The sequence below is a fragment of the Betta splendens genome, chromosome 11 (assembly GCF_900634795.4).
Source record: "Betta splendens chromosome 11, fBetSpl5.4, whole genome shotgun sequence".
Taxonomy (NCBI): domain Eukaryota; kingdom Metazoa; phylum Chordata; class Actinopteri; order Anabantiformes; family Osphronemidae; genus Betta; species Betta splendens.
Window position 1 is genome coordinate 14,052,074 of NC_040891.2, and position 21,893 is coordinate 14,073,966.

Below are 21,893 nucleotides of genomic sequence, written 5' to 3' on the forward strand. Positions count from 1 at the left end.
ATGTTTTAATAAGACAAAAGCACTTTTAATCATTTCAATTTAGAGCAGAGATCTGCCTGAAGACGTGTTAAAAATTTAAAATATCTAAAGATCAAACTTCACACTTTGTTTGTTTTGACCTGAGGACTGGTCTTTGACTGGTTTCAAGCACAAGTGAGTCATCCAGTTTTAGCTGCTTTCTCACAGATGCTTCTTTGAGGGAAATCACAGGATCTGTCAAACCAAGACTTCAGGTCTGTAGCTCCTCCTTGTGCTCCCATACTAGCACAGTGCTCTCCAGCAGGATTTTCTTCAGTCCAGTTGTTTGGTTCATTTTTGTACCAAAAGGACAAACTGGGAAATGTTCAGGATTAAAAACAACTTCAGACAAATTTATATCTTGATGTTGAAAATGAACTGTTAAAACCCATCAGTCCAACCTTGTGTTCAGAGGTGAGTCGTCCACCCACAACCATCTGCCTGCTTCCTTTGAGTCTGTCAGTCCGATCCAGAACCAGTCAAAAATAAGACTCCCTTTTCCTCCCACTTTGTCGTCCAGGAACCTCTGACCAGGAAGAGATGGTGAAGTTTAGTGTGTGATAAAGTGTTCAGAGATAAAGCTGCTGCAGTGTTTCTACCTGCTCCTCTTTACTGTTTATCTGGACCAGATCTGCTCCTTGAACTTTACAGACACTTCTGCTCTGGTCCCAGGTCAGTTTATAGGAGGAGAAATAATAACAGCTTCCTCCATGTTGATCCCAGCCTGGTTCACACGTTGGACATAGTCCAGCTTTGAACACATGAAAAGAAATGTTTCAGGTTAGTAATTGATAATATTTATCTTGGAAACTGAAAGTTTTCTCCTTCCTAGTTTTTCAATCAGCCTCCACTACTGTAACATGAGTTCATCACGTGACTCATGACTCCTCCATCATTTAGTTTCTATAACTCACTGGTTTTGGCTTCAGCAGGTTTGGGTCTGATCAGCTGTTCTGAGGTGCAGGAGCTTAATTCAGACAGTTTCTCTGTGATGAGACAGGAAAAGACAGATTTATTCAGACGTTCATCAGCTTTAATCCTCTGACTCTGGTTACTGTAGAACATGAGCTGCTACTAAATGAATGAGTGACTGAATCATCACTGTTTTCTGAACAGCGTGAGACTAAAAGCTCAACATTTTTTAACTTTACCTGTCAGATTTTTCCTCATTGCTTCATTTTCATCCTTCAACGTTTGCAGATTTTTATTGGTTTGAAAATGTGCAAAAGCTGATTAAGAAATCAAACAGTGGTTAAAGGTCAATGAGTGAATGAAGTGTAATAAAAGTCAGAAACTAAAGTGAACAACTTGACTAAGAACAAACTCACAGAGACGGTAAATAACAACGGCAGCAGCTGCCAGCAGAGCACTGAGAAGCAGCAGGGCCACTCTCTCTGATCTGACCTTTGACCCCGTGTTGAACTCTGCTTGTTGGGAGGCAGCAGCTTCACCTGTTGGACACATGGAGGAGAATGGACACGATGACATGAACCTCAGCGTCTCTGTTTCTTGTTCTTCGTCAGGTTTGATGTTGCAGAGCCTTTTCTTCCTCCATCTCCTCAGACTAATTTCACCTGGTGTCTCCTCCTACTGAGGCCTCTGACGTCTCCTCCTACATGACGACCCACCAACCCTCTGCTTTGATTCTCTGCCAGCTGTTTCTGGATTCTGGGCCTCGTGGTCTGTGTCTGACTGACGGATGCAGAACCTCCTGTGGGGTTTGTGGACCTGTGGTTTCTATTGGTGACTGGTACAATGATTTGTGAAACCAATATTACCAACATGCTCTCAGTTTTTTAGCAAGTGCTCATGTTTAATTTCTACATCTTGTGACTGAGATCACTTCCTGATCTACATCCTTGTTAACTGTTCACTGAGTCCTTGGTTTTACTAAAACTTCTAGCCAACGTTTCAAACAAACCTTCCTCATCAGCTCTTCCTTCTCCTCATTCTTCTCTCAATGTCAGAACCTTGTTTGTCAAAACTATTACAAAATGAACTTCACACATTTAAATTTACAAACCAGCAAACAAGAAGGAAGGTCTGTTTGAGATGCACAGAAAATACGACTTCATTATTAGACACAGTTACTTCTGTATTGATCGTCAACTACATGTTTATTTGGCTGCTGATTGTTTTACACCTTCTTAGTTTAGGCATAAAATCATCTTGTAGTGGTTTTACTCCAAAGATAATTAACCTCACAATTTATTTTTCTCCAAATCATGAAATCATTGAATGTCGTCTCATCTTTCTCTTTCCTTTATCTGTCGTGTGGTCATGAACCTTTTAACTTTCCCTCCATAAAAACCTTCAGTCAATGACTTGATTTTGAGGCTAATCTCAGTTTAATCTGATGGTTTTGTCTCTAACGGTTCCTCTTATTTTTCCACCTCATCCGTTTCTTTACCTTCTTTGTAGCTTTGTGCTCGGCTCATCGCTCTCAGTCTTCAGGATCCAGACTCCAGTTTTAATGGATGGAAGCTTTGTGTGTAAATCATAGTATTTGTTGTCACAGCAGTCAGTCATCAAGCATCTGTTAGTGTGACGTGTTGTTAGACTCACCTTCAGTCTCTGCTGCTGCTGCGTTTCAACACTGAAGCATCAACACTCGTAAGTGAAGTGAACTGCGTCACCATCAGTTTGAGTGAGTTCATAGAACAACCCTTCCTGTCAGACTCACACAGGAAACAGATGCTTTTAAAGCTTTAATATTAAAACACAGGTTTAAACTGTGCATCTGTAACAAACATTTAACAGCAAGGTCACAAATATTTTTCATAAAATCTTTTAATTTATGTTCAAACTCAACAGTTTTAAATGTACAGATGTGGAAACGCTTCCACACTTTGGCTGATGAAGGTTTTACAGGACGTGTATAGATGATTATTAGTAGAATTAAAAAAAGTAGTAGATTAAAAGCAGATCATTGAGTCACTAAGTAAATTTGTTTAATTTTAAAGATGTTTGGAGATAAAAATCCTGTTCTATTTCTACTTCATCTACAGTAACGTTGTAGTTACTGTGCATCCGTGCCACCAGGGGGCAGTCTGGTTTGGTTTTGTTTAGTGTCCTCTTGTTTTGTTGTGGTGTCAGTCATTTCCTGTAGTTAATTTAATTGAGTTCACCTGTTTTAGTGGTTCTCCTCCGCCCCCCTGGATGGGAGAGTCATGGAGGCCATGCTGGTACGGACGCGTCCGAGAGGTGCAGTGCCGACAGAGAAGAGCTTTGGACCAGACATCGGGTGAGTGATGAGCACGAAGCAGGAGTTGAAACCCTAAAGTCTGGATCACTTCACAGCAGATCCCTGTGTTCTGCTGTAAACCGAGCCTTGAACACATCATACATCCTACTTCAATTCATTTTATTCAAAACAAAGTACATTTCAAAGTGTTATAGTTCAGTTACTAAACACAAACTTGAAGCCTCCAGGTGACAAATAGTGATAACTGAGAAGAGAACAGCACATTTATAAAATAAATACATCAATATTTATACATTTAGTTCCAACGTGATCAAACTCACATTGGTTTGTTATTAAAGTATTAAGTTATTAAAACATGTGTGCGCACATTTTAAATTGGGTTTAAACTGGATTCAGACACAGATGAGTCGTTCAGTTTCAGCTGCTTTCTCACAGATGCTTCTTTCATGTGAATCACAGGATCTGTCAAACCAACACTTCAGGTCTGTAGCTCCTCCTTTTACTCCCATCCTCACACAGTGCTCTCCAGCAGCATTATCTCCAGTCCAGTTGTCTGGTTCACATTTGTACCAAAAAGACAAACTGAGAAAAAATTAAAAATAACTTCAGAGAAATCTATGATCTCAACATCAAGGTATAATAATAATAATAAAATAATATATAAAATAATAATATAAACGAACTGTTAAAACCCTTCAGTCCAACCTTGTGTTCAGAGGTGAGTCGTCCACCCACAACCATCTGCCTTCTTCCTCTGAGTCTGTCAGTCCGATCCAGAACAAGTCGTCAAAACCATTCATTTTTCCTCCCACTTTGTCGTCCAGGAACCTCTGACCAGGAAGAGATGGTGAAGTTTAGTGTGTGATAAAGTGTTCAGATGAGATGAAGCTGCTGCAGTGTTTCTACCTGCTCCTCTTCACTGTTTATCTGGACCAGATCTGCTCCTCGACCTTTACAGACACTTCTGCTCTGGTCCCAGGTCAGTTTATAGGAGGAGAAATAATAACAGCTTCCTCCATGTTGATCCCAGTCTAGTTCACACGTTCGACATAGTCCAGCTTTGAACACATGAAAAGAAATGTTTCAGGTTAGTAATTGTTAGTATTTATTTTGGAAACCCGAAAGTTTTCTCCTTCCTAGTTTTTCAATCAGCCTCCACTACTGTAACAGTTAAACACTAGCACACAGCCGCCAGGAGAACACAGAGCAGCAGCAGCCGCCGTCTCTCTGTGACCTTTGACCTCCAACCTGACGCCTGTGGGTGGTAAACTGTTGAACAGGTCACAGATACAGACGTGAGGATCAGCTCATACAGGTGTGTTGTTGCTCCTCACTGGTCTCAGCTCACTGTGAGATGAAACACTCAGAACAGAACTGATGAGTTTCAGGAGCTGAAGTGTTTTATTCCACACGTCACCCATGAATGTGGACACATTTATACTTTCTAGATCAGAGAACATTAACTTCAGCTAAATGAATGTCTTGTATAGTTGGTTGTGTGTTTGTCACTTCCTCTTCTGACCTCAGTTCAGTGTCTGGAGATAAACATCCAGGATGTCATTGTCATATAGACGTGACTGCAGCGTGTTTAAGTCACAGGTCTGACCACATGTGGCACATTCTCTATATTTAACACCTTGCGACCACACATATTTCCAGTCACACATGTGCATCGCGTCTCAAACTAATTGGTGTCTGAAGGTTATAGCTGTAGAACGACAACTGAATAGACAAATATTCCACAATGTGAGCGTTGCAGAATCAAACACTGAATGCATCCACCTGCCAGCTCCACCGCCTCAGCTCCTGAGAGCTTCACTTCAGAGCAGGTGGTTTCATCTGCAACACACAACAGACTGATGCTGAAAGTTCCTCACTTGTTTACTGAGCACTCGTCAAGTTCAAAGTCTATGAGCTGAGGAAACACATGTTAAGATTAAGACTTTGGATCTGTTTTATTATTATTATTATTTATTCTTTCAAACATGTGAAATAAGTTGAAACAACAACACACATAATCTCACACATTTACAAATAGGAGAACCATTGCCATTATTTGTCTGCCTACAGTCAGTGACAGGTTTAGTCTCACCTCTGTTTCCCTCCAATGCTGTGAACCTGACATCAGAGTAAACGACATCGGCTTCAGGCATTTTCTTGCTGTGATCAGCGGAGGATCTAAAGGAGAACTGGTGATGCAGCAGACTGATGTGCAGTCCTTCCTGTCAGACACAATGATGAGCTCATCTTCCTCCACGTCGTTTTCTCTTCACTTTTTCACAGTGACTGAAATGATTTGTTGCTAAAACGGGGAGCTTCATGTAATAGTTACGTCCTAAACAAAGTAATTTTATTTCACGTATTGACTTCCCGTGTATGACCCTGCCTGATCTGGACCCTGTAATCTGGAATAAACTCTCATTTATCATATATCGGTCTGTCTGTGCCGTGCATGTGGGTCCGCCGCCTTTGACGTTCTGACAGTAATTGTATATTAGATGCTGAGTTTAGGAAACGTGGGACATTGGAGTTTGAAATAGTCTGGGTTTTGTGTTACATTTCCTGTTTTATTTTGAAGTTATTTCCGGTTTCTGTTCAGCCATGCCGTTCCCCGCTTTATGTTACCAGTCACGTGATCCGCCAGCTGTTTTCTGTACAGTCATTAGTTCAGAATATAATCACCAGCACTTACCGTTGTTCCCTGCCAGATCGTTGACTTTGTACCGTTCCAGCATTCTGTTTGTTCGCCTACCTGTTACCGTTGTGCCTGATTGATCGTTTCGTCTCCTGGATTCTCCCTGTCGGTACCGTAGCCTGAACATATAGTTGTGTGATCTCCTGCCTGCCGTTTTTGTACCTTCGCTAATCTGCCTCTTTGGTTCTTGACCCTCGCCTGTATTTGACCTGAGAAAACATTAAAACTCTTTTATCTGCATCCACGAGTCTCCTGAAGCTGTGCTTGTGGGTCCGCCATCCTCGTTCACACACCGTTTGTGACAGAGCTTTACTTTAATTTGACATTTTAAACCAAATTAAACATTTTGTACATTTGCGAACCACCATGTAAACGCCTGAACCCACCCATTGGTAGACAGAGCTGTCAATTAAAACAGAGACACGCCCCTTCTAATTAGGCCTAGCTGTAGAAGCTGCTGCTGTTAATGAGCGAATAATTCAGAAAGTAAGGGAACAAATAAAAATGATCATAGTGGGTTTAGAACAGGTGGAAGTACTTTAGATTCAGGAGTTTGCCTAGAACATGAAACCAGGAGACCACAAAGCAATAGAGAATCGGTAGTAGCAGTATTTGTTGACATAAAGAAAGCATATGATAGACTGTGGAGGGAGGGGCTGATGATTAAAGTATATCAGTGTGGGTTACGAGGCAGGGTGCACAGGTGGATCAAGGACCTTATAACAAATTGGTAAATATTGGTAAAGGTAGGGAGAGAAATGAGTGAGGGATGTTCAGTAGATAATGGGACACCACACGGGAGTATCATCAGCCCAGGACTCTATTCAATCATGGAAAATAATATAGTTGAGAAAGTAGACAAATCGGTGTGGCTGGTGTTATTTGCAGATGATGGGGTGACGTGGAGGAGAGGGAGAATGAGGAGTACATGAACAGGAAGCTGCAAGAGGCAATAAATGAGGAGGAGAAATGGGCACTGAAATGGAGTTTCAGATTTTCTGTAGGGAAAAGAAGAAGTAATCAGGTCAATCTCAAGACATATGGGGAGACATTGGAACAGGTAAAAGTTTTTAAGTATCTAGGGATATGGATGAATCAGAACCTGACATGGGTGGAGCTGTAAAGGAAATTGTAGGAAAAAGTACAAAGGTGTTAATATAATGAGATATCTGAGAGGACGTAGGTGGGGGCCGACAGGAATGTTATGAGGATAATGTAGAATGGATTGATTGGATCGGTGCTGGATTATGGAAGCATTATATATGAGTCAGGTAGTATAACTTTACTGGATAAAACTGGAACTGGGTAGAATTCAATATCAGGCTCTAAGGTTATGCTGTTGAGCGGTTAAGACCACAGCAGTATCAGCATTACAGGTGGAAATGAATGAAATGCCATTAGGAGAGAGGAGACGGCACTTGGCAATTAATTACTGGGCCAATTTAAAAGGACACATGTAAAGTCATCCAACAAAGGCAGTGTTGAGACAATGTCAGGAGACCAGAATGGGGAAAAGCAGGAGTTTTGGGTGGATAATAGGAGAAATATTGAAAATGGAAGTAGGAAACAAGGAGGTGAGCCCAACGGTGCCACTGTCAGTAGTTCCACCATGGGTGATAGAAGATAAACAGGTGTATCTGAGTCTGCTGGAAGGAAAAGAGAGGAGGGCATTAGAGCAGAGTCAAGTAGCTCATTGATAAGTATTAAACAAATGGAATCAGAAGCTAGACAAGATGTGGTGGTGGAATCTTAAACACAGTGCATTGAATAAGGAGGACAGGGGTGGTAGTGCAGTGTGTATGGATACCAGCACTTATAGGAATAGAGGGAAATGAACCAGCAGAAATACAAACAGGCCAAGAAAGCAGCGGGAAAAGAAAATGCATCCTGAAATAAAGTATAGTAAAGGAGAAATAAAGAGTATAGTTAAATAAAGAGCAGGAAGAATGGGATAGAGAGAGTAAAGGAAGAACATACTACATACAACATACAAAGGTAAGTGGGAACACTAATAGGATGCAGTGGGAATAGGAGGAGGGATGATCTGATGAGCAGAATGAGGTTTGGGCGTAAAGATCTTAATAGCACAAAGAAGATACTTAAAAAGCATGAGACAGAGTGTGAATGTGGAGCGGAACAAACAGGTAATAGTCTATTGACCAAAGTATAGGATAGGAAGGATGATAGAGTGCTTAGGAGTAAATAAAACAAAGTTGGAATTGAATATAATATTGAATTTGAAAGCAGGCGATATAGGGTCACTTACAATTTAGAAATTTATAAAAATATATTTATTTTAGATTTTACAGCATACAGTCCAGTGTAATGGACACTGTTGTCAGGTTCTGGTTCTGTTTTCGGTTTCATTTCGAAAGGACTTGTCATGACTTGACTCATCAGCCATATCTTCATGTTTTGGGTTTCCATTTCCTGTTTTATTTTGGTAGTCTCCCGGTTTCTGTTTCTGTTCTAGCTTCACTTCCGGTTTACGTCACGTCACAGCTGTTCCGGCTTCACCCGGTCATTTTACACACCTGCACTTCATCAGTAATCATTCACCTTGCATTTAAGCACCACTTCTCACACCAGCACGTCGCCAGATCGTTGATTCATTGTTCCAGCAATTCTCCAGTTCATCGTATCCTGTTGTCGACACAGTAACGGTTTTTCTGACCATTGCTTCTCGCCTGATCCTGACCAGTTTTGTAAGTTTACTCCGTTGCTGAACTCTGCCTGTTTCTGGACCTGTCTAAGCCTGCCGATTCTGTTTCTAAGATCTGAGCCCGTTCTGTTATTGACCCACGCCTGTTACCGGACGCTTATGCCTTGTGTGCTGCTAACCTGTGCCTGCTTGTGTATGACTTGGACCGTTTGTGACCTGGATTCCGTCATTGAATATTACTTTAATCGTACCTCCCGTCTGCTGCGTGTGCACTGCGCATTTGGGTCCTTTCTCTGCCGTTCTCTGACAACTGTAAAATTACAATGATGCTTGGATATCAAAATACAGTATCTTTTGTAAATGTCAATCTATTTATCTATTGATCTCTCATAAGAAGACAGTTTTCCTGTTCATTCCTGTCTGTTTTCTCATATGACGAGCCTCCTGCCTGATCCTCTGAGCTTTTTCTGTCTTCTCCAGCAGCAGAAATCTAAATTTCCTCATCTGACTATTTCAGATCTGAAAACTTCCTCAACAATTTGGTACATAATTATTTCTGCCTCAGTTCTGCCTGCTGCTACAGTGTAAAATTGAAGAGTTTTATGGTTATTATCCCACAATAAAATGTGTTTTATGACTTGAATTGAATAAAAACAAGCAAATTGTTATCATGTCCATTACAGTTGATATTCATAAATTCATGAATTAATTTTCTCAGCAAAACGTTTAACTGACCTTTGACTCCAGTTTATAATTCCTGACATGTTCATTATCAAGGAAATATAGGATTATTATAGTAAAATAACAAGACCTTAACAATATTTGACTTTTTTCCCAACTGATGCATTTTGCTGATGCCTCTATTTTGTCTCAGCATAAAAACAAAGTTCCCCTCATCCCACCCAAACACATGAGATATCATTGGAAAGGCCAGGATGTCCTCTATAGAGCACACCATGACTTAGTAGGGAAGCTCAAATGAGTCAAGGGTTATGGATCAAAAACCAATGTTCACCAGAGAGGACACAAATGTATAGGCTGGTTCTCAGGAGGATAGAGCTGGTTTTAGGCTTTTGGAGGAGAAAGAGCTGATGAACCAATAATGGAATGTTAGATCACTGGTCTGGAGTCAGTGTACAGAACTACATGTTAAAAATATGAGAAATAAATAGTAAATGAGATGCAAATACAGGTTTATTATGAGGTTTTAATGAAAAAAAAGGAAAAATTTCAATTTTAAACTGATTTAGAGCAGAGATCTGCCTGAAGATGTGTTAAAAATGTAAAATATCTAAAGATCAAACTTCACACTTTATTTGTTTTGACCTGAGGACTGGTCTTTGACTGGATTCAAACACGAGTCATCCAGTTTTAGCTGCTTTCTCACAGATGTATCTTTTACTTGAACGACAGGATCTATCGAACCACCACTTCAGGTCTGTAGCTCCTCCTTGTACTCCCATATTAGCACAGTCCTCTCCATCAGCATTGTGTTCAGTCCAGTTGTCTGGTTCAGTTTTGTACCAAAAAGACAAACTGAGAAATGTTGAAGATTGAAAACAACTTCAGACAAATTTATACCTTGATGCTAAAAATGAACAATAAAAACCCATCAATCCAACCTTGTGTTCAGAGGTGAGTCGTCGACCCACAACCATCTGCCTTCTTCCTTTGAATCTGTCAGTCCGATCCAGAACTTGTCATCAAAATAAGTCATTTTTCTTCCCACTTTGTCGTCCAGGAACCTCTGACCAGGAAGAGATGGTGAAGTTTAGTGTGTGATAAAGTGTTCAGATGTGATGAAGCTGCTGCAGTGTTTCTACCTGCTCCTCTTCACTGTTTATCTGGACCAGATCTGCTCCTCGACCTTTACAGACACTTCTGCTCTGGTTCCAGGTCAAATAATTGGTGGAAAAATAATAACAGCTTCCTCCATGTTGATCCCAGTCTGGTTCACATGCTTTTAACACATGAAAAGAAATGTTTCAGGCAAGTAATTGATAATATTTATCTTGGAAACTGAAAGTTTTCTCCTTCCTAGTTTTTCAATCAGCCTCCACTACTGTAACAGTTAAACACTAACATCACTGTGACTCATGACTCCTCCATCATTTAGTTTCTAGAACTCACTGGTTTTGGCTTCAGCAGGTTTGGGTCTGATCAGCTGTTCTGAGGTGCAGGAGCTTAATTCAGACAGTTTCTCTGTGATGAGACAGGAAAAGACAGATTTGTTCAGACGTTCATCAGCTTTAATCCTCTGACTCTGGTTACTGTAGAACATGAGCTGCTACTAAATGAATGAGTGACTGAATCATCACTGTTTTCTGAACAGTGTGAGACTAAAAACTCAACATTTTGTCACTTTACCTGTCAGATTTTTCCTCATTGCTTCATTTTCATCCTTCAACATTGTCAGATTTTTCCTCATTGCTTCATTTTCATCCTTCAACATTTGCAGATTTTTATTGGTTTGAAAATGTGCAAAAGCTGCTTAAGAAATCAAACAGTGGTTAAAGGTCAATGAGTGAATGAAGTGTAATAAAAGTCAGAAACTAAAGTGAACAACTTGACTAAGAACAAACTCACAGAGACGGTAAATAACAACGGCAGCAGCTGCCAGCAGAGCACTGAGAAGCAGCAGGGCCACTCTCTCTGATCTGACCTTTGACCCCGTGTTGGACTCTGCTTGTTGGGAGGCAGCAGCTTCACCTGTTGGACACATGGAGGAGAGTGGACACGATGACATGAACCTCAGCGTCTCTTTGTTTTCTGTTCTTCACCAGGTTTGATGTTGCAGAGCCTTTTCTTCCTCCATCTCCTCAGACTAATTTCACCTGGTGTCTCCTCCTACTGAGGCCTCTGACGTCTCCTCCTACATGACGACCCACCAACCCTCTGCTTTGATTCTCTGCCAGCTGTTTCTGGATTCTGGGCCTCGTGGTCTGTGTCTGACTGACGGATGCAGAACCTCCTGTGGTGTTTGTGGACCTGTGGTTTCTATTGGTGACTGGTACAAGAAACTAATAATACCAACACTCTCTCAGTTCTTCTTTATTAGCAAGTGCTCATATTTAATTTCTACATCTTGTCAGGCGGCTTAATATGGCGGACCCACATGCATGGCACTTGAGACAGGTAGATACGATTACAGGCTTTAATCACAAGTCCAGAAATGCAGGTACGGTAGTCAGATACACAGGTGATCAGATGGGGCGACGGTACAGACAGGGTTCGGTTCAAGATTCGGCAACAGGTTTGTTTTAGGACAAACGCTGGAAAGTGGTGATAACACGTGACAATCTGAAAGGAATGAGGTGAGTATTGGAGACTAAATACAGGTACAAGACAGCTTGTCAATTTATTGCAGCTGCATGAGTCATGTGACTGTATGTGAAACTCAGGCTAGACCTGACCAACACATGAGTCCAGACTGTGACACATCTTGTGACTGAGAGCACTTCCTGATCTACATCCTTGTTAATTGTTCACTGAGTTCTTGGTTTTACTAAAACTTCTAGCCAACGTGTCAAACAAACCTTCCTCATCAGCTCTTCTTCCTCCTCATTCTTCTCTCAATGTCAGAATCTTGTTTGTCTAAATTATTACAAAATGAACTTCACACATTTAAATTTACAAACCAGCAAACAAGAAGGAAGTAAGATCTGTTTGAGATGCGCAAAAAATACGACTTCATTATTAGACACAGTTACTTCTGTATTAATCGTCAGCTACATGTTTATTTGGCTGCCGATTGTTTTACACCTTCTTAGTTTAGGCAAAAAATCATCTTGTAGTGGTTTTACTCCAAAGATAATTAACCTCAGAATTTATTTTTCTACAAATCATGAAATCATTGAATGACGTTGTCTCATCTCTCCTTTATCTGTCGTGTGATCATGAGCCTTTTAACTTTTCCTCCATAAAAACCTTCAGTCAATGACTTGATTTTGAGGCTAATCTCATTTTAATCTGATGGTTTTGTCTCTAACGGTTCCTCTTATTTTTCCACCTCATTAGTTTCTTTACCTTCTTTGTAGGTTTGTACTCGGCTCATCGCTCTCAGTCTTCAGGATCCAGACTCCAGTTTTAATGGATGGAAGCTTTGTGTGTAAATCATAGTATTTGTTGTCACAGCAGTCAGTCATCAATCATCTGTTAGTGTGACGTGTTGTTAGACTCACCTTCAGTCTCTGCTGCTGCTGCGTTTCAACACTGAAGCATCAACACTCGTAAGTGAAGTGAACTGCGTCACCATCAGTTTGAGTGAGTTCATAGAACAACCCTTCCTGTCAGACTCACACAGGAAACAGCTGCTTTTAAAGCTTTAATATTAAAACACAGGTTTAAACTGTGCATTTGTAACAAACATTTAACAGCAAGGTCACAGATATTTATCATTAAGTCTTTTTATTTATGTTCAAACTCAACAGTTTTAAATGTACAGATGTGGAAACGCTTCAACACTTTGGCCGATGAAGGTTTTACAGGACGTGTATAGATGATTATTAGTAGAATTAAAAAAAGTAGTAGATTTAAAGCAGATCATTGAGTCACTAAGTAAATTTGTTTAATTTTAAAGATGCTTGGAGATAAAAATCCTATTCTATTTCTACTTCATCTACAGTAACGTTGTAGTAAATCTGCATCCGTGCCACCAGGGGGCAGTCTGGTTTGGTTTTGTTTAGTGTCCACTTGTTTTGTTGTCATTTCCTGTAGTTAATTTGATTGAGTTCACCTGTTTTAGTTATTATTTAAGTTCTAGTTTTTTGTACAGATCTTGTTTGTTCGTTGGTGATGCTATGTTCATTTGAGCCAGTTATTTGCTGGGTGTCCTGTCTGGTGTCGAGGATGGTTTGGTCCATGTGTGTTTTGTGTTTGTTACCTGTAGCAAGATTATTTATTGTTTAGGCTTCCTGCTCTGCAGTAGTGATGGCCAAACGAAGCTTGTAACAAAAACAGGCATCATTACTCGAAGTTTTTCAACAGTGTCTTTAGTGACCTCTAGTGGTTAAAACATGAATTGCAGCTTGAAGTTACTGTAATGAACCGCTCCTTTATGGTTTCAAACTCAAGTTGAGGCCTTCTTATTAATACCATTTGACCGTTTTAGTTTGATAGAATTGTGATGCTTTGAGAAAAATACACTTTTGTGATTAATTAAATAAACGTTACTGTGTTAACGTCCTGTTACAGTATGTGATATGTGATATGAGAGAACAACAGTCCACTGAAAGAATTATGCTTGTGCTATGAGGTGCTGTGGGATCAATAAAGTTAATTTATCGGTCTCGTAACTTATATGTAAAACAGATCTCCCTTCTTTCATTGATTTGAACTGGAGGTAAAATTGCTTCTAAACTGGGCTATAAAAATGCTTTTGAGGCTGAAATCACTTCAATTCGACACAATGTTCTCTCTTCCTCGCAGGCTCCATGTGTCTCATGTTACTTTCAATTAAACAACATCTCCACCTAAACACACCACAAATCCTGCCAACACCTCTGCTCCTCATAAAGATGTGAACTTTGAAGCGGTGACGTATGAATGTGATGGCTGGCGCTTTGGACGTCACTGATTACATGATTTTTGCCAAACTAATCAAACATCGGCACACCGCTGTGTTGTGTTTTTTTGACACAAGCCCATCACTAGTTTTTACTTGTTATCTGTTCTTCTGTGTGTGTTAGTTTTGTGTTTCTGAGTATTCGTTGTGCCCTTCGTTGTATTTTCCTGCGTCTTTCTTTATTAAAACCACTGATTATGGGCCTGGTAGCCCATAATCTGCTTCTCCATCATCTGACTGCCTCTGAGCTGTGCATGTGGTTCTGCCATATCCACACTCCTGCTGTAACTTCACAGACTCTGTCATGTTCTCCATCGGATTCTATGGACTCCATCGGACTCCATGTCCTGCTTCAAACCCTGCTCCACGTTTCTCTGTTTCTCCAGCTTCACATCCTGTTCAGGTTTCATACCTGCTGCAACTGCACTCAAAGAAATGAGTTGTTGGATTTACTTAACTGGGTTAAGTAAACCGGTCCCACACAACGCAGTTGCTTAAATAGAAATAAAAATGGACAAATAAATCCAACAAATGCTCTTAAGCTATTTGAACTTAACATTATTAAGTAAATGCTACCACATGTTACTAATACATTGAGGCAACATGATCCTATACTATGTTCAGTGTACTTAACCTAACACATTTTTTTAGGGTTCTCATTGTAACTAATCACCAGTGCGAATACCCTTTACCCTTTACGAAACAAATCTCTCTACGGATTCAAACTCGCAATCTCTTAATCAACAGCGCAACACTAACCACTGTACCAACGCACTAGTACTGGTTCAGGATGTTAAATATATATACACAACTCTTTACAACCACCTTACCTGACTCGATAAAGTGCTTCAATCAGACATTTACTACAATTGTTAAATCCCTCTGAATCATCCAGAAGGCAAATGCAAAATAAAAAAACCCTACCAACAAAAATTTATTAGTTGATAAAAAAAAAAAATACAGCACATGCAAAATGATAAATATTTGCTTTTAAAGTGCACAAACTCTAAAGAAATGAAATTTGGGTTTTGTTAGCTTTACACTGTTGTATTACGTTAAAACTGCGAAGAAAGGTTAATTTTAGTGAGGAAAACCAAGGCAGTTATGTTGAATCAACGTAATATTGTGTGTTTTCAACGATACATAATACTGTTAATTTAAACCAACATAACTCGTAAGTCGTTTAAAACGGCACGAACGGCATTGCGTAATTACTGGGAAAGATTTGAAAGCGGCATCCTGTGCAATGCGCATGCGTGCCTATAACTACGGAAAGTTTGTTGGGACATTCGTTACTTCATTCAATGCCGTTCGTGCGTTTTAAACGACAGACCTATGTTGGTTGAGATGAAGATTTGGTTTTAACCGGATTCAGACACATTTGAGTCTTTATCGTCCAGTTTTAGCTGCATTTCACATATTCTTCTTTAAGTTGTTTCACAGGATTCATCAAACCATCTCCTCAGATCTATAACTCCTCATCATTCCTGTCTGTCGGCACAGTTCTCTCCAGCAGGATTTTCTCCAGTCCAGTTGTCTGGTTCATTCTTGTACTCTGCTTGAAAAGACAAACTGACCAATGTTGAAGATTAAAAACTACTTCAAACAAATTTATACCGTGATGTTGATAATGAGCCATTACAACCCATCAGTACAACCTTGTGTTCAGAGTCAGTCCAATCCAGAACTTGTCCTCATCACTTATTATTTTTCCTCTGACTCTGTACTCACAGAATCACTAAATAGGAACAGATGGTGGTTTTCTGCTAAAGTCAGGATACAAACTGTTCTACCACGGTGTGGATCGGAAGAGAAACAGGGTAGGAGTGATGCTGATGGGGGTTTGTGAACAATGTTCTAGAGGTGAAAAGAGTCTCAGACAGGGTGATGAGCGTAAAGCTGGAAATCGAAGGGGCGACGGTGAATGTAGTCAGTGGGTAAGTTGGCTGTGAGTTAGAAGAGAAGGAGGACTCTGGAGTGGGTTTGATGAGGTCACAGAGAGAATCCCCAGAGGAGAGGGGGTGGTGGCTGGAGCAGACTTCAATGGGCATGTTGGTGAGAGGAACAGAGAGCAGTGGAGAGGCTGTTGGTCCTGATGACCAACCTGTGGAAGCGTCTAGAAGAAACCGCTGTGGAGTTTCTAACCAGTTTGTTCAACAGGATTCTAGAGAGCGAGAAGATGCCTGAGGAATGGATGAGAAGCGTTGTGGTGCCGATCTTTAAGAACAAGGACGACACAGAACTGCAGCAACTACAGAGGAATAAAGCTGAGCCGCACAATGAAGCTGTGGGGAAGAGCAGTGGAAGCCAGGCTCAGGAAGAAGGTGGAGGTTTGTGAGCAGCAGTGTGGTTTCATGCCCTGTAAGAGCTCCACTGATGCCATGTCTGCTCTGAGAATGTTGGTGGACAAGTACAGAGATGGTCAGAAGGAGCTGCATTGTGTCTGTGGATGTAGAGGAGGTGATGACAGGGTGGAGGGAGGAGCTGTGGGACTGGATGAGGTTGACTGGAGCGGCAGAGAAGTACGTGAGAGTCGTCCAGGACATGTATGAGAGGAGTATGACGGTGGTGAGACGTGCTGTAGGTCAGACTGAGGAGTTCAAGGTGGAGGTGGGACGACACCAAGGACCAGCTTTGAGTCCCTTCTTTTTGCTGTGCTTTGATCTGCAGTGAGTAGAGAGCAGGTGGAGGAACAGCTGGAGGTGGAGGTTTGCTGGAAAAAGAGGCATGAAAGTGGTAGTAAGACAGAATACATGTGTCTGAATGAGAGGTAGAACAGTGAGGCTACAGGGGCTGAGGTGAAGGAGTTTAACAGTTCAGTGTGATGGCGAGTGTGAAAAAGAGGTGTAGAGAAGAGTGCAGACGGTTGGAGCAGGTGGAGGAAAGTGTGAGGAGCGTTGTGTGACAGAAGAGTGTCAGCAAGACTCAAAGGAAAGGTGTAAAGACAGTGGTGAGAGCAGCTCCGCTCTGAGACGCAGCAGTGAGGAAGAGATGGAGGCGGAGATGGTGCTCTCCCCTTCTGTTCACACTGTACACGTCGGACTTCCAGTACAACTCCAACCACTGTCACCTCCAGAGGTTCTCAGATGACACCGCCATGGTTGGATGCGTCTCGTGGTTCTACATAAACACGGATGCAGTGGGTGAGTTTTGGTACCAGTGCTGGTTTCAGCGAGTGCATCAGTGTGCTACTGAAGCGGCTCCAGAGCAGTGAGCTGTCTGTGGCCGACCTTCCCCTCACACGTCCTCCTCATCCTCCTCCTCCTCCCTGTCCCATGATCTACACGCTCTCTTCTCCTTTAGCAGAGCTTTAGTATCAGGGGTGACCCACGGCTTGTTGTTGGCCAAGCACCGAACCCGCCTGGAGGGAACGTTCATCTGTAATACAGGCTGTGGTGGCATTAATGTCCTCCGCGTGTGTGTCGCAGAGCTCCGTCCACACAGTGGTGTTAAAACAGCCCTGAGAGCGTCCTGGCTCTCAGACGTTTTGTTGTATGTGCTGCTATGTGCACACAAGGCATTAGTTACTTGCATTATATTCCAAGATGTAGAACATGAGGAGCTACTGTTTCTCCTTCTTACTGCTGAAGCGAACTCACAAACGGGAAAATACGTCCAAGATGCGCTATTTGACTCCAACTACTTCCCAAGATCCGAATGCGGAGCTCTCACTCTGACACGTGTACAGAATCAATCTTTTAACACTTTTCTGCCTCACCTGAAAGGAATCACACTCTAAATTTAAGAGCGTATGTTTTTCCCTATTACACGTTAAATTAATGTGATTTTGACTTTAAATTTTGTGATTTAAACTCACAACCTTGTTACTACCAGCAACTCACACTAAACAATTGCACCAACATGCTAGGATGAACAGCAGCAGTAAATCCAATTCATAAATTAGAGTCCAACCTCAATTTTTTTCATAGGACCCACAACTGCTATCAGCGCCCCTGCTAATAGGACGGAGCGCTAGCCAGAGCAGCGTGTAGACTGTGTCAACAGCAGGTCGCCACAACAATATAACTGTCACTCAAACCCTCGATCCTGCTAAATTGGGGCACGATGATGTAGATGAAAAGGCAGAAATAAACAAACGAGCTACATATCATTTGTGTGACACCACTCAGAGGTTTGTTTGTTTGAAGGATTGTCCAACCTCTGAACCTCTGAGATGCAAAAGATGCCACATACAGAGTCAGAAACAAACAGGCTTCATGTGGGAAACGTCCTGTTTCTACCAGTTAAACTTTTCTCCTGTTTACAGATGACTGTGCAGCTTAGTTTTCATAAATGCTTTTATTTAAAAGAACAACATCTTAATATTCATTATATTTGTAATTTATCTTAGCTACAGTAACGTTGCTCCTTCTGACCCGAAGATTCGATTTTAACTGGATTCAGACCAGTGAGTCGTTTATCGTGCAGTTTTAGCTGCTTTCTCACAGATGCTTCTTTGAGTTGCATTACATGATTTATCAAACCAAGACGACAGGTCTGTAGTTCCTTTCAGTCCCATCCTTGCACAGTCCTCTCCAGCAGGATTTTCTCTGGTCCAGTTGTCTGGTTCACCGCTTTTCCAAAAAGACAAACTGGGAAATGGTGAACATAAACATTCATGTCAGTTACATTGTTAATGTTGAAAATAGAAAAAGAATGTTTGCACATCAGTTCAACCTTGGGCTCAGAGGTGAGTCGTCCACCCACAACCAACTGCCTTCTTCCTCTGAGTCTGTCAGTCCGATCCAGAACCTGTCCTCATCATCATTCATTTTTCCTCCCACTTTGTTTTCCAGGAACTTCTGATCAGGAAGAGATGGTGAAGTTTAGTGTGTGATAAAGTGTTCAGATGTGATGAAGCTGCTGCAGTGTTTCTACCTGCTCCTCTTTACTGTTTATCTGGACCAGATCTGCTCCTTGACCTTTACAGTCACTTCTGCTCTGGTCCCAGGTCAGTTTATTGGAGGAGAAATAATAACAGCTTCCTCCATGTTGATCCCACTCTGTTTCACATGTTGGACATTGTGCAGCTTTGAACACAGTAAAGGAAATGCTTCAGTTCCTTTCCAGTCAGATGAGTAAACATTTCTCTGTTATGAGACAGGAATCAAAAGCTTGTACAAAGATTCATCAGCTCTAATCATTTGTTTGAAACTAGTGACGGGAAGTCCGGTCCTTTTCAAAGATTCAGCACAACTCTGTTAAATAGAACTACGCTACAAAGCATCGGCTCTGAGAGACGGCTCGTTCGCAAACAACACTTCACTATTTGAAACACACAATGTTTGTTGCTTCATTAAAATAAACTAAACAGAGATTAAATATAAAACTGTAAAAAAATATTGTCACACATTAACACTAAATCACTTCACATCCTGATCGTTCACCTGTTAGGTTTTTCCTCAGTGCTTCGTTTTCATTCATGCAGGTTTGGAGTTGACTCTCATTCAGACACGTGGGCCTCACCAGGACGGACGAGTTGACAACAGTGCAGTTCTCTGTAATAAACACTTTGACTAAGCAACCGTCTGGTTATGACATGTTCCCTAATGAGCTATGACTGTAAATAGATCAGCATCTTTCTGTCACAAAACCAGATTCGTGCACCGTTTGCTTCAACATTTCCTGTTTTACTTTGATACCACTTCCGGTTTGTGTTCAGTCTTGTTAGTTCCACTTGTCATTTTTGGCCATGTGTTCTCACCAGCTGTTTACAGCTGTTATCAGTCATTATCTCTGTTGCTTAAGCTCCAGTACGCACCTGACTCATTGCCAGATTGTTGCGTGTAACTACCTCTTTCCAGCGTTCTTATTCCACAGCATTGTTGCGTTTGATCCGGTTCCGTCCGTGACCTTGTCGCCTGCCTGTCCCTGTGAAACCTGCTCATCAGCGCTGTCTGCCATATCTTTGTACTGCCGCCTGTGTCTCACCTGTGTACCGACCGTTGCCTGAACCTTGGACCTGTCTTTGAGATTAAACCAACCTTTTACTCACCTGTTATTCTCCAGCTGTGCATGTGACACTTTCACATGTTGGATATAGTCAATGCATAAATTAAAATCCAGAGCCTCACCAAAACTTTTCACCTTCGCTTGAATTTCATCAAGTTCCTTCCTGGTTTGTAAATTATGAACAGCTAAAAAATGAACAAACATAGAATAAATGAAATGAAAATCAACTAGAATTGCACTGGGTTTGATTTCACCAGTGAATCAAATTTGGTTTGCTGATAACATTTATTTAATATTTGTAAGTTCTTCTTACAGTGCTCAATAATATATTTTTCATATATAAAATCTACACAGTGAGAAAAAATGAATAATTGGATCTGTTTGCTTTATTCTATAAATCCAATGTCATCATTTTTTGTTTTAAAACACAAAATCCAAAATCAAAATCCCTTGGACTCACAGACAAGACAGAGACCAACGGCAGCAGCAAGCAGCAGAGCACAGAGCACCAGCAGCAGCGCTCTCTCTGTGACCTTTGACCTCCCACCTGCAGAGGTTAGTAAGAACACGAACAGACAATGTCTGTATTTGTATTCAGCTTTGGTAAAAATGTTGCAGTTCTAACAGTTAGGAAACCTGAGACTGTTGTGACAGTAAAACTAAAGTTCTGCATTTCTATTACTTCCTTCCTATTGTCTCTGTACAGTAAAGCAGTGGCTGAGTTTCCCACAACTGGAGAATCAGAGAACATCAGAGTAAAAGCCTTCATTTCTCACCAGATCCATTGGTTTCAGCTGCTGAAGGAGCCTCTGCAACAAAAGCAAACACGAGACGATGGTAAAGGATCTCACGTGTGAATGACTTCAGTCGTACAGGTTCAGTCGTGCAGTAGTATGTTGTTCTGTTGATGTGTTGTTTTGAACATTAAAGACCTGAAGCTCTTGAATTTGTTGCTCCGAGGTCATTTAGTCAATACATAGTCTGACAAATATCTTTCAAGGAAACTGATAAATGAAGATTTTCAGCATCTAACATTTATTTAATGCTTAGTTTTTTAACTGTTAATTCACTTCTTCTCTGTCTGTGTGTTTCTCCAACCTGAAGGAGGTTTCATGATCTTAACTTCATCGTAAGTGGTTTCAGGTGAAGAACACTTTTCTGCAACACAAAACCAAACAGCTGGTAAAATCTGCTCACGGAGCCTAAAGGTAAATCTTTATGTGTGAACAAATGTTTATTAGTCAGAAAACAGTCAAATGCACTAACAACAACATAGTGTTTATGTTAAAACGATACTAAACTATAAATGAAACTCTGGAGAATCTGTCTGACAGCTTGTTTTATTACTAATGAAATATTGTGATTTACTGTAAAACGCGACGCATCGTATGATCGTCCTTCATCATGAACATATGAAGACTACGAACATATACAGTCAACAACAGGTTCAGTCTCACCTTTGTTTTCCTTTGATGCTGTGAACTTGACATCAGCGTAAACGACCTCGGCTTCAGGCATTTTGCTGCTGTGATCACTGAAGCGTTTGATAGAACTAGAACCAGACTACAGACTGTGACTTCCTGTAACACAGCGATGAGGAAGCACTTCATAAACTGGTCTTCCTCATTTATTTCTTTGAAGTTTTAACATTTCTACTGATGCATCAATAAGTTAATTTTTTTCTGAATAACATGTAATTTGCACGTTTTGGGAGTGATCAGTCATTAATTACAAGTAATTGTGTTCAGTTTCTGTTTGACTGTAAGAAGAGACAAAGCAGCGAAGCCTCACAATGAAG

General features: G+C 41.0%; 2 protein-coding genes and 2 long non-coding RNA genes across 12 annotated transcripts; 1 reads left to right on the top strand and 3 right to left on the bottom strand.

Annotated features, from left to right (window-relative positions):
- Positions 1-2,553, bottom strand: LOC114865620 (CD209 antigen-like protein C). Its single transcript, XM_055513027.1, has 7 exons — positions 2,429-2,553; positions 1,347-1,469; positions 1,170-1,247; positions 933-1,004; positions 618-769; positions 420-544; positions 1-333 (listed from the first exon to the last, which is right to left on the bottom strand). Exons 1-7 carry the CDS (start codon positions 2,454-2,456, stop codon positions 159-161), a joined length of 753 nt encoding a protein of 250 aa, XP_055369002.1. The 5' UTR covers positions 2,457-2,553; the 3' UTR covers positions 1-158.
- Positions 2,554-3,352: 799 nt separating this feature from the next.
- LOC114865613 (CD209 antigen-like protein C) lies at positions 3,353-21,693 on the bottom strand. 9 transcript variants are annotated; one of them, XM_055513019.1, is made up of 9 exons: positions 21,553-21,693; positions 21,194-21,253; positions 20,872-20,904; positions 20,556-20,642; positions 20,218-20,280; positions 19,531-19,641; positions 19,022-19,173; positions 10,203-10,327; positions 9,757-10,116 (listed from the first exon to the last, which is right to left on the bottom strand). In XM_055513019.1, the coding sequence occupies exons 1-9, from the start codon at positions 21,611-21,613 to the stop codon at positions 9,942-9,944; spliced, it is 867 nt and encodes a 288-aa protein (XP_055368994.1). In that variant the 5' UTR covers positions 21,614-21,693; the 3' UTR covers positions 9,757-9,941. The 9 variants fall into 9 exon arrangements, with proteins under 9 accessions (XP_055368998.1, XP_055368995.1, XP_055368996.1 ...); XM_029166881.3 differs by lacking the exons at positions 9,757-10,116; positions 10,203-10,327 and adding exons at positions 18,430-18,735; positions 18,821-18,942; XM_029166880.3 differs by lacking the exons at positions 9,757-10,116; positions 10,203-10,327 and adding exons at positions 18,430-18,735; positions 18,821-18,945.
- LOC129604878 (uncharacterized) lies at positions 4,316-5,467 on the bottom strand. The gene is made up of 3 exons (XR_008696183.1): positions 5,316-5,467; positions 5,006-5,062; positions 4,316-4,492 (listed from the first exon to the last, which is right to left on the bottom strand). It is a non-coding gene; the product is annotated as an uncharacterized LOC129604878 (long non-coding RNA).
- LOC129604877 (uncharacterized) lies at positions 8,270-13,765 on the top strand. The gene is made up of 2 exons (XR_008696182.1): positions 8,270-8,623; positions 11,404-13,765. It is a non-coding gene; the product is annotated as an uncharacterized LOC129604877 (long non-coding RNA).
- Positions 21,694-21,893: the final 200 nt, after the last annotated feature.